Here is a 25,579-nt window from a genome sequence, read left to right as displayed (position 1 = left end):
AGGAAACATTGAGCTAAATTCAACTTTATTTTTCCTCCTTTTTCGGCACTGATCCTCAATCTTCATTGTCGTCTTATCATTTAAATGCATAAATGGTCAAGTTCGCAATCGAGTTTGAACGTGCATGCAAAAATGGTACACGTGGAAGAACCTCATTTATGCGGCTTTAAAGTTTTCTAAGCATCCACACCAAGACATGGAATCACTTTTACACCTTTGGATTACACCGAGTGGAACTAGAAAAGCTAAATATTTTATTTATTTATTTTTTTAACCATAGTGGCCTTCACATAAATAAGAGACAAAGTTCTAACTTATTATGACTATATATTAAAATCCTAAAATATGCAAAACTAAAGCCTTAAACAAAGAATCTCATTCAACCTTTTTTGAATGATGATGTGGAATGTTTGTTACCTTTGAGGAAAGCTCAGATAGAAAAGGAGGAATTTGCAATGATGTTGTAATGCATATATAGGAACAGATTGCGGGTATAGAGTGAGATAGTGTGGCCAAGGCAAAGCCCTTTTTGCATTATTGGGAAACACTTTGAGCTGGTTTTGTACTTAGCAAGGGGCCTAGAAAAGTAGTGAAAGAAAAGCAGAATTCAATAATGTAATAGACCACTTCTATATTGCAAACATCATTTCAAAGAATTTAATCATTAGCTTCTCCCTTAATACCTTCCCTCCATTTTGCAAAATCTTCATTGTGATATAACCAAAAAGGTTCAGTTTTGAAAAAGTTGCTTACACTTTGGTTTGAGACAACATAACTGGCTCCCACATTTGTCTTGCATTAATTCCACCATTTCTTCCACTAGGTACTACTTTTTGGTAAACAAAAATCAAAATCTTACTGCATCTTCCTTTTTCCTCCACACTACCAACACCAAATTCTACATTCTTGTGCATGCAAAACTTTACATGGTGTAACAAAACGCATAAAGGCTTTCATTTTTTTTTTTTTTTTTTAAGTATCAGTCCAAGCAGCAAAAACTGGCAAGTGAGACATAGAGATTGGTGTAGGCCTCAGCTGAGGTGATTGGAACCAGGAACTAACACCGGTGGCAGGGCTAATGAACTTTGAAGCTGAAGGGGGCTTTGCAAAGAGCATTGTGGAGCCGGTTTTATCTGGGCTAGGCTCTCTTGAGCTGCTCAAACTGGTCACAAGTGACGATGGATTTGAAAAGTGTGTACCAAATTTGCTCGAGTCATCTACCATCGCCTGACTTGAGTTCACTGAATCAATACCAATTAAGTCTTGTAGGGCCATTGAGAAAGACGGGTTCCGATAATTAACAGATTTCTGATGATCAAGTGACTCAACACACGCATGTGGATGTTGCTGTTGCTGTTGCTGTTGCTGTGTGGACTGATACAAAGCCATCTTCCAATCCGAGCTATTACCATTACCATTTCCATTTTCAGTTTGATTGGCTTCCCCACCATTGTGCATTGGTGGATTATAATCAATAGCTTCAGTTCTTGAATCTGTATCTTTGTTTCGCCTAGCCAGCTCCCCAGCAAGTAGAGTATTGCTTGCCATGATCCTTTCAACATCATATCTGGTTATGTCGAAGTTGGTGACTGCATTTACGCCACGAAACTTTATGGCAGCAATGTCATAGGCTTCGGCTGCTTCCTCTTGAGTGCCTGAAATTTAGTTAAGGAAAAAAAATTAAACATACCTCATCAAGAAATTAAATTGTAGCTTTTAATTATGCATTTTATCAGTTGAGAAACTCTTTGATTCTATTTATTATCTCATCTGAGAGAAGCAGCCTTAAAAAAGTTCAGTCACACTCTCATAGGAACACACTTCAGCCTTTTAAAAGCATCACTAGTCACTACAGTCGTTGAGAAAGACAGGAACCAGAGGTGTCATAAAAATGAGTCCTTTTGAATTATCCTAAGCACAGCTATAGCCCAATAAGGACCAAATAACAAACAATTAGTGAATTTTCTACGCTAGTCACAAACAATGGAAGCAATTGCAAAACAAAAATAATAATAACCAAGTCTTGAGGAATTTAAACAATGCATGAACTTACTGAATGTCCCCAGATAAAGGTCCTTGTTTCCTGCAACTCTGCCAATCCTAGCTTGCCATCTTCCATGTTGGTGATGCCTGCAAAAGGACAAGTAATTAAAACACAAACATAATTAGAATCTAACTGGAATGAACTATTTAGCCAATACAAACAGTTGTTTGATGCCAAGTAAAAACAAATAAAAAACCTTGTCACTCCTCGGTACATTGAAGCTCCCCTTGAAAACCCACTACTTTTCCTGCAAAGCAAATCAAAGCAAAATCCTGATAGTCAGCCTGAGATGTCAAGGCTGCATACAAAGCATAATAAAAAAATAACTCAAAATCTTACCTCCTCAAGTGAGCAACATATTCTTGCCGGCTCATGTTCTTCATTTCTTCCAGTTCTGATTGATAGTTTTCTAGCTGCCAAAACACCAAAGGAAGGAGATTTCAGTATCTGAAAGCCTAAAACCAATGAAAGACATTTATCAGTGTTGAATCATACCGGAAAGTTAATATGAGTTGAAGGCCCCCAGTACTTCAGGGCAGCAAGGTCATATGCTCTTGCAGCTTTCTCTTCCATATCATAACCCCCTGAAGTTCAAATATGTCATTGATTTAATTATAACGACAACATAAATTTTCATTATTTTGTTTATAAGGAAGGAGGCAAAAAAGGCTTACCAAGATAAACTGAAATGTGCATCATTTGATTGAAAAGGCATCCACAAGAAGCATGAACATGACAAGAATTATTGAAATCAAGTCAGAACATATGCATGAAATGGACCATGAATTGCAGTCAAAAAGGGATACTTCCAAACAGATACACTGTGAATTGCTTTTGTTTTACTTCACTAACCTTGCCTTCCCTTCCTGGTTTGCCCTTCCTTCTTGCAACTGTTATCCCACAGATGGGCCTCATATCTACCAGTCCATCTGTGCCTAGTGGAGGTAAAATTTTGAATGCGAAAAAAAGTGAATTAAAACTGTACAAAAATAGACACAAACAACTCAAACTAGAACAACAACAAATGTACTAGCAATTAGAAATCTCACTGAAAAAGAAGAATAAAAAGAGCAAGTAACATGGTTAAACTGAAAGGGGTTAAGTAAAGAGTATGAACTAACCTTGTAACACCTCTATACTGTGAAGTTCTCTGTCCAAATGTGTCAATGGACTTCCTATGTACAGGTTGCTTGTGACCAACTTTTCCAGGACCTCTCTTCTTTGTTTCCATGGCAACACATTCAGCTCCAGTAGGTGAGATCTGCCTTGGAGCTGTAACACAGCTAGACTGAGAACCAGGGCTCATGGACAAGCTTAAAGACTGTAAATCCCCACATCCCATTGCATTTACAGACCCAGAAGCACCATTATCATCAACAATGTTACCATTCATTTGCTGCTCCAGAGCATGCTGGGCAGAGTACTGCCTAGCCACCCAGTTTTTCAAGCAAGGAATCCCGTCTTCCGCCATGTGAGGGATTTGAGAATCACAATCTGCTATATGGGTTTGCTTTGATTCATCCTCCAATGGTGTTTGATATATCCCGTGGCAGTGAAGCCCAGTATAGTATGGGTGGGTTTGAACCGGAATATGTTGCTCTTGTTGCCTATAAGGTTCTTGGAGAAGGCCCAGTGAATGTTCCCTGCTGGTTTCAGCCTCGGCATTTTGGTTGTAGTAAATGCTGTCTAAGCTTAGCGCCATTGCTTCTCTTTCATGAGTTCCATACTCATGGGTTCCCATACTTGCACCACCTAAAAAGTCTTCCAATTTTGGTGATGAACTTGGCACCATTCCTTTACACAAATATACAAAGAGCAAAGTAAAATTTTAGAGTTCAAAGAAGCTATCTTTTTGCACTTAAAAAGTACTTAAACTAAATATGAAAATGAACTTATTAAAGCAAACCTTCCGGTTGTGATCTAGTGAGAGCTTCCATAATACAAAGAGAGCCATCTGACTTGAGTGGCATTACAGACAACGGAGAGTGAAAACCAGCATTTTCTCCAACCAAGTAACAAATTCCAGCTGGGGTATTAAGGTAGTAACTAGTAGGAGGAGGAGCACTAGAAACAGCAGCTGAAGAAGCCTGGCCCTGTTGATGATGATGGTACTGATGTTGTTGTTGAGGATCAGAAGGAACCTCCATTTTCATGTGGGGTGAGAGAGAAAAGCCCAACCAGTTATTATTGCTGCCACTGTTATCATTCATGGACTTCATCTTCTTCTTCTTGTAAAATCTATCTCTCTCTCTCTCTCTCTTCCTTTTTTCACTCCCAAAGGTCCTATTTTTTCTTCTTACTAGTATCTATCTCCTGCTACAAGGCAACTCAATCATTGGCAACCTAATAAACTAATCATAGCAAAATCTCTTGCTTCCCTCCATCTGAAAAGAAAAATAAAAACTTAATTTTTGTTCTCTAGCTACAAGACACTACAAAGAAAGAGGTTTTTTTTTTGCTTACCAGCAAAACTCTTCCTTCTATGCTAAACTCCTTATTCCTCCCCACAAAATCTCTGTCTATCTCTCTCAAGAGAACAACAAAAACTGGTCTCTTTAAACTAAACAAAAAGAATGAATATCTAGCGAGCAATGCTGGGGAGCACCCCTGCATTCCATTGGGATCTGTGTATATGAGAAAGACCACGTCTTTTGCTTTTCCTCTCTCACTCTATTCTCTTTTGCCCTTTTCTTAATAAACTCATAAAACCCTACAAGAAAGAAACCCCAGATTCAATATATCACCAAAAACCCATCTCCCCAAAATATGAAAAAACCACACTTAACTTAAAGCCTCTTAAATAATGCACTCCTACCCACAAAAAACCCAGATATTATTATCCACCCTTTCTTTTTATCTTTTACAGTACAGTAGTCGGTTGAATCTAGTGGATGAGCAATGACCAATAGGGTGAGAGAGGGGTCAGATTTAGCCCAAAATGTATTTGGTTTTATATTATTTTTACAGTCACAAATCACAACTCACAACTCACAGGGCCTTAAGATAGATTTGACGAGCAGGACATCTGCTCATCCAGTCACTTCATACAGTACACCCTTCTGTGCCACTGCCACTCAAAAAGGATCCAATTTAAATTCTAATGTTTTCTTTTGCTTTCAAACTTAAATACTGCTTCAATTTGGTTCCCAGCTTTCAATCCTAAAAAACCCATGTGTCACGCCCAACTGTGACTGTGAGCCCATCATCAAACGTCCATTTTTTATACAATAAGCTGTGAGTAACAACACTATTATGTTTTATAAACTTTTAATACATAATATTTTTTTTTTTAAATGGTTGAAATCTGTACTCTACTATCGAAACCTTTTTCATTCCTCTCAACCGCTAGATATGTACTAAGTACTTATGGGGGTGTCATTTGACCAATTGAATTTGAGTCATAGTTGATATACATAATAAAAGGTGTGATTTTTCGACTAAATCTTACAAAAAAATTATGTCATAATATATCAATTGTGAACGTAGAATAGTAAGAAATGATTGCTGTCAACTATAGATCTATGTGCTTTTTAAAAAGAACACATACACAAAACCTTTTATCATAACTCAAATGTAACTCTTTTTTCTTTTCTTTTTTTAACGCCCACAATTAGCTATTTTCAAGTGATCTCCACCATTTTCTTTCTTAGAAAATATCATTTGTATTATAGGTAGGCTATAATAGCATTGCTTTTTGGTTATTGAAAAGAAAGGAAGGATGTAGGGATGTGCTTGTGTGGGTCATCTCAACTGCTGAATGCTGAATGCTGACCTTAAGCTTTAATTTTTTCTGACAGTGGGCTGTGACTGTCATCTGCAATGTTAGGGTAACTGAAGACAGAGGAATGGATGTTAGTGGGAATTTGAAAATACTCCCATATTAATAATTTTGTGCTTTTAAAAATTGATTTGTGCTATTCAAGCTAAATAAATGATGTAATGTATCCCACTGAACAAACTTCATTGCTAATAAATTAAAATTACAGTGAAAGTATGGATACTATTACCAATGTCGTATTTGCTGTTTGGGTCACTTTAACCAGCTGGTTAAATTTCATTTTTCCTTTTATTTTTTTTTTCCTTGGGGCCAAGCTGTGGAAACCAGCAAAGTTGCCAGCAATAACCCATTTTAGTATGTAGCTATGTATATGAGTATCACGAGAAAGTTTGGTATCACAATTTTGGTGTCACAAATTTTGCCATAATTTTAATTTTGATACGGTCTCAATATGAATAGTGAAAGAAAATAGTAAACTTATGTAAAAATAATTATTTACTATTCTAGTTAATTATCACATTAATAAATTGTGATGAAATTTGTGATAAATGGTGTGATCTTAAAAAATATATATTGTTCCCATCAATATATATATATATATATATTGTAGTATTATTAATTTAAATAATATCAAAAATCTCAAGTTCACCCACAGATTTGCTCTCTTTGAGTGTGATTTATTAGGCTTAAAAAATAAGTTGTGTAAAGATAAAATTCTACCTAAAAAAAACTAGAAATAACCCACTAATTTTTTTTTAGAGAAATTTGAGCAACATCAATAAGTTTTGTAATTAACCTACTATTGTTTTAGTAACCAAAAAAAAAAAAAGTTTGATTCAACTAAAATTTGTATGGATGTTGGAAACTAGACCAATGGACTATCTATTTTACTAACCTATTTGGATGAGTTTATTTTCACATCAAAAAATAATATATAGTTTTATTTGACACAATAAGTAAAAAAATAACATGACGAAATAAGTTCATAATGAACAACTTCATCAATATCATGTCTTTGAATTAAAACGGGATTGGAGTTGGGACCAACTATAAGTAAACAAAATCACATTTGGTGTCATTTCTTACAATAATGAATAGATTCATCAATATCATCTTATTTTAGTTTAATATAAATATATATGTGCATGAATTTCCCTTTTCGAGACTCGAATCTTAACCTTTATCGCCTACATTACAAAAACTTGTATGTGTAGAGTAATTATCACACTAAAAATATGCGATGGTAAAAAAAAAAAAAAAAAAAAAAGTTAAACCACGAAATTATTAGTGTCTTTGAGAGTTCACGTTCTAGATAGCACAAGAAACAATATTTTCTTAGTGATTTCTCCAACTAAAATGGAAAAAGAAAAGAGAATCCATTTGCTTTATCTAAAAGCAATGGGATGTGTAGTAGTCAACAACTGCTTCCAGACAAAAAGCGGCTTGTGGGTCTGTGATAAACTAGAAATATTCCATGAATGATGAGCAAAGGGCCCTCAAAAAACAAGCTTTTGGTGGAAAAATGTCATCTCATTTTTATGTAATTTATACATGTTATCTGTACTACGTAAACATTTTTCAGTGGATGCTGTTTTTTTTTTCATTACATGTGTCTGTAAGAAATTGTTTTATTATTGATAGTGTAACTTTTAGATTTTAGAAGTTGGTAGTTCTCAGTTCGCACTAAACAAGGAAGATTTTTTTATAGTTTTTATACTTCGTAGTTGGAGTAGATATATTTCATAGCTTATCAATCTTTTTTGACTTTCTTGTGCGGTTTCCACAGCTCATTAACGAACAACTATTAGCTTTGGATATTCACAGCCGAAATACAACACAAAAGTTTTCCACAAGCGTGTTTTCAATTCTAAAGTGTGGACAAAAAACAAATACTTTAAACAAAATTTATATGCTCCAATTTTTTGTTATAGTGTTTTATAACAATCATACCAAGAGTTTCTTTAAGCATCTCGTAAATTTCAGTAGTTTCACCGGTAAATAAGAGACAAATATATATAAATATATATATATATATATATTTATATTTATATTTTTGATAATTTCTATATTCAATTTGAAACAAAAATATAAATGTTAACTTATTTTCAAAAAATATATTATTGATGAAACTAGCTCTGATAAAAGAGTAAAATATATTATCTAACATTTTATATTGAATTAGTATGTCAGTTTTAAAATATATCTTCTACCAGCGAGCACTCTAACACAACTATCACTTTTTTTCCATGTACTCCACTTAAATTATGATTAATTAAATGGATTACCCATTTATATTTCAATTTTCTTGTCCCTATTTTTTGGTATTCTTTCTTGGTCAAACTTTCCTTTTTTTTCATTTCGTCTACTTTGGCAGGGAGTTCTAAAATTATTTTCGAGGTTTTTCCTTAGTCTTTGTTACTTGTTGATCAGCTTCTTTTTTGAGTGGGAATGTTGCATGCAAATGTGCATGGAAATGAAAGATTAGTCTTCGTGGAGACAGATATTCAAATGCGAATGATGATAGTTTGAACCTTGAAAGGAAGGCTGAGAGTTTCTGAGGGGAAAAAAAAAAGAGAGAAATAAGTACTAGGGAGAGCGTGTGGGTACACATATATTGAGGTGGGAAGAATTCTTTTTCTGATTATATAGCAATGATGAGTGAATCCTTTAACAGATTCAACACTATAAGTTGAGAGAAGAGACCACTAAGCTTTTGTGTCGTGGATACACTGCATGTCCTAGGCAAAGGGTTTCATAATTCACTTTCATACTTTCAATTTTACTAACCTTTTTCAGTAAGATGCTAATGGGGTTTGGTACATATGGTGTGTCTTTTTTTATCTTCTTTTGTCTCTTTTTGATTGCTCAGATCAGACCAAAGCTACAGTAGTCTTTGTGGTCCAGTCCTGCTAAGAGGCATGATCAAAGAGGGCCAACCATGGATAATATTGATTTTTTATGCTGATCCAAATTTAAGGTATATCAAAGAGGATGCCATCAGTTATTGCTACCACTTTACAAGGGAATCGAGGGACATATACAGAAATGATAGTAACAGAGATCTGTTTTTTTTTTTTTTTAATCAAATTTTATTACATAAGCTAAAAATAAAATATAAAAAAATAAACCGAAATCGTGATTTGAAATTACGATTTTCAAGTTTATTTATTGTAAAAAATTATAAAATGTTGATTATAGGGGGACATACCCTAAGGCGCAATGGACAAGTAAACAAAGCCCTTGGAGACAAGGTCTACCATATCATGTTAATTACCTTGACAGACTTCTACCTCTTTTGTATTAAATACAATAAGACATTATGTCACTATACAATGTTGGAGGGAGTATTAATTGTTAAGATCTCTACCATTTTATAGGGAATTATTGACCAACCCCAATCACCAAAAAGCCTATAAATAACCCTTTTAAGTCATGAAAGAAGGTATGTGTTAGGTTTAGGGAAAATTATTGAATGCTTCGAGAGTACTATAAATGCATACTTCCCTTTCTTACAAAAATTGTGAGTTCCACCATAAATTTAATTAGTAGACCAACAATTATGTCAAAGAGAGAAATACATATTTATGGAATTTTGAGAGTACCTAATAATTATCCTAGGTTTAAATCCTCATCAATCAAAAAATAGTGTTTAATCAATTTTAAAGTCAAGTTATTAATTAGATTAATTATGGAAGCCTTAGGTTAAACATATAATCATCAATATCATGCAAGTGCATAAATTCAAAGAATACACAATATGGAGCACTTGTCTAAACATTCCAATAGACTCATCTTCTTCTTTTTTTTCTTTTTCTTTTTAATATTCTCCAACTTTTATTAAACAACAAGAGAAGGAACACTCCGACAGACTCTAAGAATTATAACTAGACAAATTTGTAATCACATGTTTACCGACACAAAACTAAATATTTAAATCCTAACAATGTGCACTACTCCTGTCTTATGCTCTTATCCACTCACTAGCTTTTCTTCGTTCGCCTCATCTCATTACTGAAACTTGTTGCTCTGCAAATCTTATTTGAGCTTACTATGTGAAATTCCTCACTAATTTAACCTTCAAAATGCTTCCAATCAATCCCACTAGTTGGTCTAAAGTAGGTTGTTTCATATATGATGGCTCTTATGCAGTGAATTTTCGCCCATTCCACCATCGTGTTTGGTTGTAATTATTGGTGTGGTTCCTCTCTTAGCCCTACATTAAAAATAACAATGATTGATGATGATAAATACATTTGTGCGCCCACTTTTAAACTCTTAGCCCTACATTAAAAATAACAATAATTGATGATGATAAATACATTTGTGCACCCACTTTTAAACTTAGTCGTTCTCAAATTAAGTATTAGACAATTCAAAATAAAATACAATTATATAATCTTCCCCTCCCCTTAAAACTAAATAAGTGAATGAATGAGATTAATAAACGAGGTTTTTGAATGTTGTATTCAAGTTCAACTTAAAATGAGTAATTTCTTAGTGTCATTCATCAAGGAGCAAACTTGTATTGATCGAGATTAGCGTGCATCAAATCCACTAACCTGACCAAATCAATCCAAGCCAACCCAACTTTTCCAAATTTTGAACTCTACCATGTATGAATTAAATAATAAGTGTCCATCACCCTGACTTTCTAGATTTCCTATATGACTATATGAAGTGTGTGTTCTTTTTTTCCCCCATAGTATTTTACCACTTTGACCCCCTAACTTTGAAATTCTCACTCAGTCATGGCATTCATTTTTTTAATTGTGCTCTTTTAGAGTATATTTATTTTTCATTATAAAAATATATATATATATATATATATATGAATTTAAAAATTCTATTACACGTACAATATAACCGGGAGAGAACGGAAAACACATGCATGAAATAAAAGAAAACAGATGTTGTCAGGTTGAAAATGAGAATCAGTATCAGCTCTATTTAGTTAAAACATGCAGAATAGTGAAAAACAGTTATATGGGAACTCTTAACTCATTCCTCCTCCATCTCAAACAGTTTAAGCTGTTTAATTTGGATAGTGACAATAGCATGTAAAATTTACCCAAAAAAATAAAGAAAAGAAAATAAAGAAGACAATAGCATGTAAAGTGTAAACCGAAAGAACAGTCACCACTTAATTTTATTAATTAAAAGGACTACATTATGTTCAGGTTTTTATGAACGTTAAAAGGACCATGGACTAATGTTTTTAATTTTTTTTTTTAAATATGAGTATATATAAGAACAAAGTTTAGCTACAAAAATAGTTGTTGCTTAAAGATACAACCTTACTCAATAAAATAAACATTATTACATATTTTGAAGGACAATGTTTAACTACAAAATTGATTGTAGCCTATAACTACAACTTTACTTAATATCTTTTTATTACAGATTAATTTTGACAAATCCACTATTAGGTTACATCTTCTTCTTATATCCATTACGTTTGCAAAATTTGTAGAAAATTAAAGATCAATAGTTATGTCATCAATAAATTGTTTAAATTGCAAGTTTTTGTAGTTTAAAATTATGCATAAAATATGAGCTTATAGATCATATAGTAAATAATATCGGATTGATACAAATTTTGACATGTGTGTTAAGAGCTTAAAGAATATGCAATTCAACGGTTAGATTTTCAAAATATGTAGTTATATTTATTTTATTAAGTAAAGTTGTAGCTACAGAATTGGTTGTTGTCACAAAATTAGTTTTAGTCTTACTCAATAAAATAAACATTATTACATTATGGGTGCCCGAGGATCGAGGATGAAATTGAAGAGTTGCAGTATTGGTGTTGGGATGCCATGGGCCCAAGGAGGAAGGTCACCCGAGGAGAGGAAGAGATGAGTCATAGGAGTTTGAGGCGTTCCAAGTTGAAAGAATGATATAAAGAGAGAGAATCTATGATCACAGAGGAAGTTTCTAGTTTGGAGTAGCCTGTTGCCTCCACATTAAATGGTGGGCAACAACTTTATCAACTGCATTAATGAGGAAATGACCTAAACAGTGCAAGTCACAGTTAAGCCTGTTCACTCCTTCTGCCACCTTCTTCAAACACAGAAAGAAACAAGTGTCACGATAGGAAGTATGTTAGGTAAAGATGGATGGTTGAGATATGAAAAAATGAGAAGTATATAAGAAAAATGGGATTTACAAAAAAAAAAAAAAAAAAAAAAAAAAAAGAAGAGAGAGAGAGAGAGGGAAAGAGGGAAAGACACAAGTACCAAAATATAGAGAAGAAATGAGAAGAACACTGAGAAAAAAAAGAGTGAACAGTAACATTTCTTATGTAAATGTGGCCTCCTCGGGCTAATTTGGATTGAGAAAGTGGTTCACCCATTTGATAAGATCTGTCTTTTCTTCCTTATTTTTCTTCTCAAGCGGAGTCCCCCTTTAGTTGTTTGTTTCCCTCTTTTATAAATTCATTGTTTCGGACCATGGATGGATTGATCCAACCACTATTCTAAGTGGGCTTGGGCTACTAGTTTTCCCGGTTCTTACATACATATTTTAAAAATCTAACCGTTAAATTGCTTGTTCTTTCTACTCTTAATACACATGTTAAATTTTGTGTCAATCAGACATTATTTACTATATGATCTAAAAACTCATATTTTATGCATAATTTTAAATTGCAAAAACTTGGAATTTAAACAATTTATTGATGACATAGCTATTGATCTTTAATTTTCTAGAAATTTTGCAAGCATGGAAGATATAAAAAGAAGATGTAATCCAATGATGGATTTGTCAAAATTCACCTCTAATAAAAAGATACTGAGTAAACTTGTAACCTTAGGCTATAACGAATTTTGAAGCTAAACTTTGTCATTTTGAAAATCTAATCATTTTATTGCATATTCTTTATGCTTTTAATACACATATCAAATTTTGTATTAATTGAATATAATTTACTATATAATTTATAATATTACATTTTATACATAATTTTAAACTACAAAAAAATTGCAATTTAAACAATTTGTTGATAACATAGCTATTAATTTTTAATTTTCAAGAAAATTTTCAAGGTTGGAGAATATAAGAAGAAGATGTAATCTAATGGTAGATTTGTCAAAATTCACTTATATTAAAAAGATATTGAGTAAGGTTGTAGACTTGGGCTACAACCTAATTTTGTAGCTAAACTTTTTCCATAATTATACATATTACTCATTTTAGCGTTTTTATTAAATAAAATTACACTTTACCACCAATAATAATATCATTAATTCTTTTAAGAGTAATACTATAGTTATAAACTCTTTTATAATATTTTTATAAACTAGTAATGTAGTAAATTCTTAATGGTTTGAACCTAAGCCCACCACACATACTACTTTTTTACATATCAATAACCAATAATTACGTTAGCAATTTGTAAAAAAATTTGTAACTTTAATATTTTACTCCTTTTAAATGTCGTAAAAAAAATTATAGATCTAAAATCTAAAACAAAATCTTCAAGCTAAAAAAATTAGCCCAAAACAAAAATTACCAATAACAAACCTAAAAAAAATTATAGTCAATTAATCAATTTTACCAAAAAAAAACAAATCGCTCTTTAAAAAAAATTAAACAAAATTATTTTGTGATTTTTGTCTTTACTGGCAGCAAACGCACCTTACACACCAAAAAAAGAAAAAGAAAAAGAAAAGAAAACTCTCAACGGCTAAAAGTGCCGTTGCACGCAGCCAATAGCAGACCTACTTTCCCTAAATCCAAGTCTTGGCTCCATCTTTTTTAAGTATCGTGGGTCATTGAAATATTCTTATCTGACGAAGTAAAGAAGTGTTTCATTGGTTAAAATGATAAATGAACATCAACATCAATGATATTCAAAGTAAATAGCACATCTTCTCTCTCCAAATAAAGAGATAAAAAGTAAGATTATGGATCAATCATGGATACTAGATAGATGCAAAAAATATAAGTTTTTATTGAAAGATTTAACACTAACAAGACATAAAATGAGCAAAACTTTCTAGCTACGAAAATGATATTGTCGGAATTTATTCAAAACATTTTTTTTAGAAGATATTCAAAACATTACTCTCTCTATAATTAACTTTCAGTTATATCTTATCCTAGAAAAATTATGAAGCATTATATCCCCACAGTACTGATGATTTATCAGTACACCAACCTGGGCAACATTGAGATTCAGGTATAAAGAGGATTGAATGATCATCCAAGTCAGAAATTTGAGTGTCACATTTTCACACCACATGACAAGAAATAATAATTAATGAAAAAGATAGAGGAAAATCGTTCATTCATAAGATGAGATTTTAAATATTCAAGTGAAAAAAATGAGATAGAGATTTTAAATGGTAAGAATAGTTAACGAATTAATGCAGCATTAGCAAGACATCTAGTGAAGACTATCAATATTAAGTACTTAGGATTCTTTATTCTAATATCATATTAAATTACTGATTGTTCTGTAAATTTTAAGTATTAAAATATGATAAATTTAATTATTTAACAATACAATTTTAATGTAACAGAAAGTGAAGCATACCTAAATTTTGTAAACAGCCTACTAAAGCACAAGTTGCCAACCAGTCAAAGTGGGACAGAGGTAGTTTCCAATTTCCCTAGCTAGTGCACGTTGCCACTGTTTTTGAGTATGGCATAGGAGACCGCATCGGATCCTCTCTTTTAAGTATTTAAACAAATTAAATAGTATTCTATCCTTAATTTCTTTTGTAACTTGTCAGATACCCTTAAATGCCATTCTACTCTATATACTTTTTTAATAAACAGATAATGAAAAAGAGGGAAATGGAATTCAAACCACCTACATAAAATATCACAAAATATATCATGATTTAGGTTGAATTCGCTACTTTAATGCATTAGATTTATCATGATAGTGACACATGTTTACTTTTAACCGCGTGTCATAATTGTGAAACTAATACGTTAGAGCACTTGATCCAAGTTCTGCTCAAAATGTCATGACCTCTGCTCTTACAACTTTAATCCAAAATAGTACCATTCCAACTGGTTAGAGTTAGACCCATTGTTCCTCCTTCACCCATGTATTTAAAAATGGAGTAAGATTTAGGTCTAATACTTAGATGTTGTTCTTTAAGTTCATCTTTTAAGATTCTGTTATGTGACTTTTTTCTCACGAATAGAAGTATATGTTTTAAGTTAAGTAACCAAATAGTAGAATTTTAAAAAAAACCTAAAAAATAGTACTTTACTGTACATAAATTTTGTAATTAAAAATGAATGGTTTTCTCTCTTTAGCGCCAAATTAAAGAATGGACAAACATTTTAGGTTCAGTATTGTTGACATTTGTCCTGAGGCCCAGCCCAGTGACAGAGAGGAGAGAAATAAATGAGAGAAAGAGGGAGGTGAGTAAATGAGAATCACGTGAGAACACAAAGTCCAAACAAAATCTAGTGAAAGATCACGGAAATAGGGCCATAAATGGGTGGCCCAGGCCAGGCCTACAGAAACAAAAGTAGTGGATTATGAATATGATTATCAGATATCACTGGAAGGATGGATGATGGCAACCCAACTTTGACAAGGACAACTACCCTACACTCTTCTTCTGTTCTGTTTTCTCTCTTTCAAAAATGCCCCCACCCCCCCCAATTGGCCTTTTCAGTTTTCAAATACTTAAAATTTATATAATTTTATCTAAAAATGACTTGCATGTATAATTATGTAAATTTATTACAATAATTATATAAATTTACATTGATATTATTTATTTTGTATTTAATTTTTTGTTTTTTTTATGTATCTTAAAGATAAAGAAAAAGAATAGATGATGGTCATTGTGTGTGAATAAAGAAAAACAAAAGAATAATAAATTTTGATATTATAATGAAATTTAGTGTAAAATAATCAATCTGATAGGAGTGTTTTGAAAAATTAATATGTAAAATAGAAAAAGTAACATCTCATGTTAAGATTGATATAAATTTTTCTATAAATTGATGTGAATGCTTTGGAGGTGTTTGGTTTGTGTTTTCAAACAACCATTTTCAGTTTTTAAATAACATTACACGTATTTCTATACATTTTTTCACCCCACACATATTTCCGCAAATATTTTCAAATAATAATTTTTAGTTTTTAAACACATGTACCAAATGGGTCCTCTATCTCTCATCTTTTGTCTCTATCTTGAGCCTTTCTTTTTTTATTTGTTTTTTAAGTTAGGTAGCTTTAAATACATTGGCTAATGTCACATTAAATAAATGACCAAACTTAGAGTTCTCAGCAATCTATCTTTGGCTCATTCAGCAAAAAAGAAGTGTATCCTAGGTTCTCAATTGGTACAAGTACATAGCGGATTTTAGTTAGAAATCTACTATATAACACTAAAACAATTGTGACTAATCAGATGAGCTGGAAAATAAGTCATGCTAAAGAACTCTTTAATTCTAGTTCACTTAATACCTCCTCACTTTTTCATATTAGAGTGTGATGTTATGAACATAAAATTTGTATAATCTTTTTTCATAATTGAGATTATTAGTTGTGATTGGATCATCACTTTTATATAAACAAACAACTTATAAAAAATCATCACTTTTATATAAACACACAACTTATAAAAATTTTATTAACATTATTCAATAATCACAATGTATTATCTTCAAAACAAACATTTAGATATTTTGTATGCCTAGACTCATTATATTATTCACTAAAATCTCTCTTTCTCATCCAATGCCAGGATGACATGTCAAATCTTAGGCCCTTCGCTATGTCACGATCACCTTATATTATGCTCCATCTGTTTCACTCCCTGCCTTTATCAATCTCTTCAAGACTGGTCTCTTTTTCTCTTTCAATTAGTGACTAGCTTTGAATGATGATGAGGTTGAACTTTGAAGAGCCCACTGGCTTCCTTTTTGTCACAAATGAAGTAAGAACGTAAGAATATAGAAAGTAGTTGTGCAACTCTTAAAAGAGCATTGATCAAAGTTCTCAAACCTCAAGCAAATCAATGAAATTAGCTACACCCTAAGTCACCCTCAATGGTCTATTATATCCCAAAAGAATGAAAGATGTTAAAGCCTATAGTTGGAAGAATTCAAAGCATGGATTTCCCTTCATAAAAGGGGGTAGTTGTGGCCTGTGGGCTCCTTTGATCAAAAATAATTCATATGACATTCCTTGTCCCCATTCTCTTAGATACGGGAAGTGCTTTTTAATGTATGGATGATGATAATACAGTAGAATCTTACAAATGTTTTTATTCCTTTCTCTTCCCATTTGCTTTGTTTAAATGGACGAAGACTATGAAAAGATGTTTCTTTTTATAGTGTTGTGGGTTTTTAAAGGAGCAAACATGTCCTGACTTGCCAGGAATGTGATGAAAAAGAAAGCAATCCCCACACTCTCTTTTTACAACTCTTTTAAACATGATGGACAATGGCCTATATGGCATCTCTTTGCCCACAGAGTAACACATGTTGAGCTAATTTGCCCAACTTATATATATGTGAAAAGCTTGACCTATTGAAAATACCTCTTATCACTATCTCATTAATGCAATTAAAGCAACACAGTCCAATGCAAAGCCTTAATTGAACCACTTTTTGAGCAGCAACTTATGTAAATTAAAGACATTCTTTAATTTTATTTTTATCTCAAATTACATTGTATACTTTATATGTTACTTATTTCAAACCCCACTCTTGAGACTAATAAAAATATGAGGTTTTATGTGGCAATTTTATTTTAAGTATAAATCTATAGCTTTTCTTTGCCCCAAATATTCTTATCCTCAGTGATAATAATTTGTCTTTTCCAGTACTATCCAGAGTTTATTATCTATACTTTTACAGGTCTAGTTGGACTTTGGGCCTACTGCTAAAACAAAAGTTGGACTTCGGGCCTCCAAAAACATAAATTGCAGAGTGATTAATCACCAAACAATGATGGATTATTTGATGATCATAGCCACATGATCCATCAAGTACTTAGATTGGTCAACTAAGATTTTAAATTAGCTGTACCAAGAAGAAATATAATTAAAAATGAATAAATAAACTGACAAAGTAAATGATCCGTAGCATATTCTGGGTGACGGGACACCTTAGACAGCCAAACTATTTCTCTATATTGACGGCTATAGGTAGCCTGTAGACAAGACTGAACAGTCTATTTTAAAAACTGGACCTAATTTTTACTGTCACCTACAGCTAGTGGAGAAATGTCCAATCACTTAATATTATATTCCTTTGTTTGGCTGCCTGAGAATTCATTTTCTATTCCAGAATAAGGATTTCCCTCCCTGGCTGCTTGACCTAAAAATAGCCTCTGTTTTATTCTTTTTCTTACTAACTAAAAAAAATTGGTTAGTCAAAAGACTTATAGTTAATTAGTTGAAACTACAAGTCTTACATTAAGGAATTAAATCATAGACTTTTTGGTTTTGATTGTAAAACTCACACATACTTGCGGGATTGAACCCACAAACCACTTGTCACCACTAGGCATGGAATATCACTTGGGGGTTACAGCCCTGTCAGCCCAGTTGAGGCCCATTGCCCAATTCCCACACAAGATGTTAGCTGCTGGTACCCAGGCCTCAAAAGACTTACTCTTGGAATAAGTCTTGGCCCATTATTTTATGTGACAAAACTGCTTCTTGCAAAGACAGCCAAACTTGAGCACAAATTGGCAAATGGGATATTGAATTCATACACCAGATTACAAACAAGGGGTAACATTTCACAACAATCATCCCCCTATCTGAGCAATACATGTTAGACATGCTTCTTAAGGTAGCGGTTAGCTTGAATGGCTGTTATCCATTTACAACTAAGATGACATGCTTCTTAAGGTACCAGTTAGCTTGAATGGCTGTTATCCATTTACAACTAAGATGGCCTGTAAATATTCCTACAGGAACAGAAACTAGAGGAATTTTGCAATGCTTTCATCAACTTTTTGCTAGTTTTAAACTGGACTTTGCAGTGTGAAAACTACCAAATGGCTATGGTCATGATTTGGACATGTTATTGCCTGGTGGCAAGGAGTCCACACCAACAAAATGGTGCCTACTATATCACCAACTTTTAAGAAGAAGCCCATAAGTTGATGCCACATGAGCATGGCCATGCTCACACGCTAGTCATTTCACTTTCCAATGTACTTGTTTGATTTGCTTTTCTACCTACTTAGGAAAATATGAATACATAAATTTTCTGGATACTATAGTTTCAGCCATACATCTTGTGTAACATGCCTAACTTTTCCCATTCCTCTACTATGATTTGCTTTTGTAGGTAAACATTCTATTCCATGATCAGTTCCTCCTACCAAGACATGTCTCAATTGATGTCTTCCGTGATCAACTCCTGTCTATTCTTGAAATGCTTTAACTTCTACCAAGACGGTGAGGTTGATATTCTAATATTCACAGAAAATTGAGATGAAGTGCGCTTGTACACTAAAACCCTGATTCTTCAAGAGCCCATATATGGCTATAATGGAAAACCTAAAATATAGAAGATGCATCACATGATAGAAAAGAATTACTTCAAACTGGAAGGCCATGGACGTCTATCTCACCATTCCTACTATAAAGACTGATGAAAGGAATGCTCTGCTCATCATTCTTTCTTATGGTCCATAACCGCGACACTCATTCACTGCATCAACTTATTCAATTCACAAAGGTAGGCCGTCATTTTGGTCCAAATAGAAATTGAGGAATTGAACAACCTTCAAATAATAAGAAGATAATTAAGCATTGTCACTTCCATTAACTTTATCTATATGTGTAGTATAAATGATATGGTTCTCTCTCAAAAGCCACCCTCATCACTAGCATCTAGGGACAACAGGAACATCCATATGAGGATATGACCAATATAACATCCATATAATGATATGACCAATATAATACCCCCCAAAACTGTCTCTTCATAAAAATATGCTGCAGTGCTATTGCCCTGCAAGAGGTGCATAACTACAGAGAATCCTGCATCTAAGACAATAAGGTGGAAATTCCAAGCTTATAAAGTTAGGAAAAGGACACTCTATCACCAACTAGTGTTGTAACAATAGCCACTAGTGTCATTCCCTTTTCTGCCGGACTGCCACAGCCCATACAAACCTCCCAGTCTCTTTGGCATAAAATTTTGTACGGTTTCCCTGCATTGTAAGTGATAAAACCAAAGCCCCTATGGTGTTGGGCTGTGCTGCCATGCATTACTACTACATGTAATCCTATCTAACCCCTTTACTCTTCCACAATTAGACTAATTGATAATCTCTGCTATTCAAACTATTATTCATTGAACTTACGAAAAAAAAAAAAAAAAACTAGCTTCATTGACCTCCAAAGACCTCAAGCATTATGATGAGCACGTTCCCAGAGCCACCCCCCAACACCATGGTTGAGACCACAGTGGCTGTCTCAATATATACAAGTCAATGGAGAGGCAATCAAGTGCAAGTCTAATCGAACAGAGAAGGTCAAGTGAGTTCAAGGGAATAGATGCAAGAGAGTTTTTGTAAGTGCAAAATTGATGCTTCAAGTAGTTTCAATGTAAGTCATTGAACTTTCAGTTCAAATTATACGTTTGTTTGATATAATGACAGATCAGATAAAACAAATTGCTACAAGGAGAGATTAAGCAAGAGTTATAGCACTTGGATTCAAGATGTCAAAATTTATATTGAGTATATAAATCAATTCAAGATATTGCTCACATGTTACTTTACAGCTGGTCAGTACAAGGATTACAAGAAGAAAAAATTGAGAAAACTAATGTCTTGGTGGAAGATAAGATGCTACAAGCACACAGCAAATGGCTTTCATCATCACCACCTTCGTACTAATGACGTGAGCAACTGCGACATTAAAGAAATAGAAATAGTTCTCTATAAGGGATAAGTATCACATGTATTTGAAAAGGGCGCCAATTCCAAAGAAGAAAGCAAGAGGAAAATATCATCTAGGTCTATTTAATATAAGCTGCACTAACAACCACCCCTAGGGGTAGCAAAAGCAAAGGTACTTCGAATCTCCCTTTCCTCCACCATTGGGGATTGGGATCAAATCTTACTTATCAGGGGGGAAAAAAATACCACTTTTAACCATGGCATTGGAAATGATTGGGCAAACTGATGTGTTACTTGAAGATTTCTATATCTTTGAAAATATAGAATAAGATTGTACAAAATGACAGGTAAAACTTTTATTATATTTCAAGAGTCTTGCATTTCATATGCACCATGCGGTTACTAATAACTAATTGGATTGCAATGGATGTTACATTAGCACAAATTTACTCCTTCCCCAAGCTGTTACATCAGCTAAACAGGATAAGAAATCAACTCCTAAGGTCAATTATCTTCTAAGAAATTAGAAAAACTAACTTAATCTTATCAAGTTGTCTAGCATACAGTGCACAACTTAGAAGCTAAAGGTCTACCTGCTTGCCACATGTGGGAGTTTCACATGCTTCAAAATCCTAGAAAAACAATATACTAAAATTTACCATAAAGCAGTTCTTTAGTATATGACTGCACTGCTAACTGATGGTTTATGCTCTATTGATACAATTAACATAAGTATCATTCAGACAGATTATTAGTAGAGGCAAAAGGCATCATGACACATTTCAATATGGTAAGCAGACAGAATTCCATACCTCAAACAGTTCAAATGGGCTGCCACGGCGATATACATCACTCTTCTTGCTCTTATCATTGGGCAGAATGTTGTACAGTATTGTTCTCCATCCAACGAGTAAAACAGCAGTACTTCCCATTGTTACTAGTATAAAGTTATATGGCGGAAAATGGCCTGATGATAGAGACCTTATAACTATTCCCAACTGCATCAATGTACAACAGAAACAGGATTGTAATGGACATCTTGTTGGATTAGTAACCCCCCAAAAAAAGGCCATCTATGGAGTTATAGGTTGATCGTCTAATACAAAGAACAGACACTAATAATATCTTGAAGAATATATGTACTTCTGTTTGTTCAAGCCTTCAAGGTACTAAATGATAATAGCAGAAAATGAAACAATATAAGTAAACCTATAAAATAGAATTATTTTAATTTATATCCCTTAAAATAGCAAAAGAGACATTTAGTAACCAAAATAGACAAATTAACACAACAAAATTGTTCAGAGTCTGGGAACATCACATCAGATAACCATATCCTTGCTTAAATAGAAGGGGGGGGGGGGGGGGGGGGGGTGGGAAGGCCCTAATAACCTTCTGACAAGGCATTGCAGCAAGGGCAAGACACCACTTTTCTATAATTAAGGGATGCAAACAGCCCATATCCTACGAGTTAACAGTGAATCAGTTTAGATTGGTGATTATGTGTAAGATGCACATAATCACCAATGTAAACTATGAAAAACCTCCATCTGGATTTCTACATTGGGTAGAACAAGAAAAGTGGGTATGTCACAAATACCATGGAGTAGGATGCAGAAGACAAGTCCAAGAGCCTATGGACTCCAGTATTAAAGAAATTTGACTCTTCCCCACTTTGGATTCGCTTCGTATACCTCTATAATATAGACAAAGATCTTCCTATATCTTTCATAAATAAATTTTGTTTAAACTTACTAAAAGTTGATGGAAATTATTATTCCCACTTGGTCTCAAAAAGGATAATCAGGAAATTGCATTGCTACCCTAGGGCATACCCCTTAATAATTTCCTTATGCAAAGACCAAAACAACAATGCAACAAACAATTGAGTAGAACAGAGAAAAGGAGTACTGGCATATGCACCAACAAAGGTGCATAAAAACATAAAGTGGAATTCAAAACTCTTATTTGCATCACAATAACCTTATTGCAGTTTTGAAACCTTCATTTCATACAATGATGAGGCAAGCATTTTCAATGAATTCCTGACAGTGCTCAAAGGAAACGAAACTAAAATAACATCATGATTCATGAACTTACTGGAATTCCCAGCGCCCATGACTTAGCAGCAGCAATGACACCCTTTGAAGGACCATTCATTCCACGGCCATCCTCCGCATAACCTCCAAGGAAGTAAGCACTTAAAAACCACCCTGATAACAAAGCATTCAATTTTCAATTACATTAAATTTTTTTCCTGAAACAACCAAAAAATTATCTTAGGCAGAAATACAGGGTTCACTGAAGAGAAATTTAAACCTTGAAGTTTAAACAAGTTTAAAGCGATTTTTTAATTTTTTTGTCCCTAGCAAACTTAGGTGGCGTTTGGTATGGGGGAATTCACATTACTCCTGGCATCCAGATTCTTGGGAATATAATGCCTTGCAATCTGGATGTCTAGGAATATAACTATTCCTACACTTGGTTTAATTGGAAATCTAATAAGATTTCTAAGAATGTGAGATTATAATGTTTGGTTTATTCCTAAAAATCTTAATTGAATTATTTATTTTTCCCAATCTATCCTTAGATTTGTAAATCCAATATAAGTCTTTTTTTAAAAATAATAATAATAATCTTCCTCTAAATAAATAATGAAAAACAAAATATAAACTATAAATTATGACAAATTCATTAAAACTATAATCTAAAAGAAGAAAAGATGAATATATCAAGAGTGTTATCTATCTAGTTTATGTTGTTTTGGCGGGAAGATATAAAGACAAAGGAAAAGATATTGATAATTTGTTTTATATTTTATCTCAATTTCTTAAATGATAGGAAAAATGGTTAAAATTGTCAATTTATAAAAACTATAATTTTCTTTAAGTTTGAGAATCAGGATACCCACATGTTTTAAAGGGAATCCACATTCCTACTAAAAGGGTTAAAGGGGGAATCCAGATTCCCCTGACATCTGATTCTGTAGTGCAATTTACAACCAAACATGGAAATCTTTAAACATTCCTACGAACCCAAAAATAGTAATCGCTTTTAGTTCATAACATGGTGATAACATGTTAGATTTTAGCTTGGCCTCGTCATTATCCCATTAGAGAGATTTAACACGGAAGGACCAAATTAATCTCTTTTTAATTTAGCCAGACACTAAATGCAATCACTTTAAACTTTGAGACTAATTATGTTCCATGGGCTAAAGTTTTAAGTACCAACAATTTATTTTTCCCAATATCTTAACTTTTTGTCAAAATTCAACAATTCAGAAGCAAATTAACAAGCACAAAACGTACCAGCAATAAAAGGGTCAGCCGTGCGCAGTGTCTCAGTGTCAAAAACAGTAAAACCGTGACTAAACCTTCCAATTGCAGCGAACAAAAGCAAAGCCAAAACATCCCCACCAGCAAGCAAAGCAACCCAACTGAAAGAACAAAAACAAAACAAAACCCAATAAGCCAAAACCATCAAACAAACAAAAAACCCATCAAGGAAATCAAAAAAAGAGCATAACTTTGGCATAAAACTTAACCCCCATTTGTTCAAACGTGAAGAAAAAGAAGAATCCGAAGTGGGTTTATCGAACTGAATAACACCTTCCAAGGGAACGTTTTCTTGGCCCACAAAAACGGTTTGGTCATTGTGAAAAGGTGTGGTTGGTTTGGTTGCAGAGCTGGAATCGATGCCTCCTTCTGGTTTTGCTAGAGTGAGATTGAGAGGTTTTGAAGTGGAAGTGAGTTTGGGTTTGCGGTTGGAGAAGAGGAAGGGTTTTGGGTTAGTGAATTTGGGGTTGAGGGGAGAGGATGAGAGAGAACATCGCTTGGCTGAGAGGTTTGGAGCTTGGCTTAGCAGAAGCATCTCTCTTCTCAAGTGTTATTGTTTTTGTGCTTCTAGTTATGGATGGTTTGGTCACTTTGGTGTGTCTATTGTTTTTTTTACGTGGTCACAAGGTTGTAACATTGATTTTTGGCCGCCAATGATAGTTCAACTATCACCTCCTTGTTGATTCTCAAAAAAAAAAAAAAAAAAAAAAAAAAAAAAAAAAAAAAAAAAAAAAACTACCACTTCCTTGTTCATGCCATAAATCCAATTTGATTGAGGGGGAAAAATAAAAATAAATATATAATCAATTGTTTATATATAAATATATTGAATCACAAAGTTTTTTTTTTTTTTTTTAGGTATCCTGTTTTTTAATGTTTAATTATTTTAATCACATAATCATGCTTTCATTTTATTTTGTACTTTTAATTGAGTTTTTAAAAAACTAAAAAAAACAACTCTTTTGCTTTTAAACTTTGAAATAAGTAGGGAAAAAAATTATACTATTATATTTTTAGTCTTTTTATATATAAAAATATTAATTATTAAAGTGAATACATTTTCTAAACAATAATATGCTATTAGTTTCAATCTTGATAATGTTTGCATATGTCATAGAAAAGATATGTTAAAAAAAATTATATACATAATTTAAATTGTGGGGGTGATAGACGGGGAAGCCCAGACTAATGTATATGTTGGGTAAGGGGCCCAACTCAAGGAAGAACTCCTCCTCGGACAGGCCAGGCTGTGGAGAAAGGGGACGGTCAGGCATTTGAAGGTGACGCATCGGACCGCTCCACGAAAGAGGATAAGTATTAAGAAAGAAAATGACAAAGAGAAAACTACTGCCAATGCATTAAGTGTTCTGCAACTAACTGAACCCTGCTTTCCAGCCTTTACAACCACTCCCAACGACTTTGGGAAGGGACCGGAATGGTCACAAGAGAGGAAAAACAACATATTAAGGATCAACCTCCTTCTTAGATAATATCCGAGGACGACATTCCCTAGTAAACGGACGATATCTCTCTTTCTTTATCATTTGAACATGTTGGTCGCGAGTCTAACT

The 25,579-nt window shown here is 33.3% G+C and overlaps 2 protein-coding genes across 5 annotated transcripts; both read right to left on the bottom strand.

Moving 5' to 3' along the window:
• Nucleotides 1-606: 606 nt before the first annotated feature.
• LOC126698413 (AP2-like ethylene-responsive transcription factor CRL5) lies at nucleotides 607-4,972 on the bottom strand. The gene is made up of 10 exons (XM_050395620.1): nucleotides 4,508-4,972; nucleotides 3,951-4,428; nucleotides 3,166-3,838; nucleotides 2,897-2,979; nucleotides 2,719-2,727; nucleotides 2,540-2,628; nucleotides 2,384-2,457; nucleotides 2,241-2,291; nucleotides 2,054-2,130; nucleotides 607-1,655 (listed from the first exon to the last, which is right to left on the bottom strand). The coding sequence occupies exons 2-10, from the start codon at nucleotides 4,261-4,263 to the stop codon at nucleotides 973-975; spliced, it is 2,052 nt and encodes a 683-aa protein (XP_050251577.1). The 5' UTR covers nucleotides 4,264-4,428; nucleotides 4,508-4,972; the 3' UTR covers nucleotides 607-972.
• An 11,407-nt stretch (nucleotides 4,973-16,379) lies between these two features.
• Nucleotides 16,380-24,611, bottom strand: LOC126699233 (uncharacterized). 4 transcript variants are annotated; one of them, XR_007646721.1, is made up of 6 exons: nucleotides 24,218-24,611; nucleotides 23,982-24,109; nucleotides 22,771-22,883; nucleotides 21,483-21,668; nucleotides 19,393-19,545; nucleotides 18,916-19,318 (listed from the first exon to the last, which is right to left on the bottom strand). XR_007646721.1 is itself a non-coding variant. In XM_050396943.1 (5 exons), the coding sequence occupies exons 1-5, from the start codon at nucleotides 24,541-24,543 to the stop codon at nucleotides 16,658-16,660; spliced, it is 813 nt and encodes a 270-aa protein (XP_050252900.1). In that variant the 5' UTR covers nucleotides 24,544-24,611; the 3' UTR covers nucleotides 16,380-16,657. The 4 variants fall into 4 exon arrangements, 3 of the variants coding, with proteins under 3 accessions (XP_050252900.1, XP_050252901.1, XP_050252902.1); XM_050396943.1 differs by lacking the exons at nucleotides 18,916-19,318; nucleotides 19,393-19,545 and adding an exon at nucleotides 16,380-16,717; XM_050396944.1 differs by having other exon boundaries at nucleotides 18,916-19,545.
• Nucleotides 24,612-25,579: the final 968 nt, after the last annotated feature.

Source organism: Quercus robur, chromosome 9 (genome assembly GCF_932294415.1).
Source record: "Quercus robur chromosome 9, dhQueRobu3.1, whole genome shotgun sequence".
NCBI classification, from domain to species: Eukaryota; Viridiplantae; Streptophyta; class Magnoliopsida; order Fagales; family Fagaceae; genus Quercus; species Quercus robur.
The sequence above is the reverse complement of the archived record's forward strand: the minus strand, read 5'-3'. Positions and strand labels throughout refer to the sequence as shown.

Excerpts from the sequence above, each read along its gene's own strand:
- LOC126698413 (XM_050395620.1), bottom strand. The coding sequence starts at position 4,263 with ATGAAGTCCATGAATGATAACAGTGGCAGCAATAATAACTGGTTGGGC. Across the intron at positions 3,839-3,950 it reads CACTAGATCACAACCGGAAG|GAATGGTGCCAAGTTCATCA; the intron begins GTTTGCTTTAAT and ends ATTTGTGTAAAG. Across the intron at positions 2,131-2,240 it reads ATGTACCGAGGAGTGACAAG|GCATCACCAACATGGAAGAT; the intron begins GTTTTTTATTTG and ends GTCCTTTTGCAG.
- LOC126699233 (XM_050396943.1), bottom strand. The coding sequence starts at position 24,543 with ATGCTTCTGCTAAGCCAAGCTCCAAACCTCTCAGCCAAGCGATGTTCT. Across the intron at positions 24,110-24,217 it reads TCACGTTTGAACAAATGGGG|TTGGGTTGCTTTGCTTGCTG; the intron begins GTTAAGTTTTAT and ends TTGTTCTTTCAG. Across the intron at positions 22,884-23,981 it reads GGCTGACCCTTTTATTGCTG|GGTGGTTTTTAAGTGCTTAC; the intron begins GTACGTTTTGTG and ends CTTTGTTATCAG.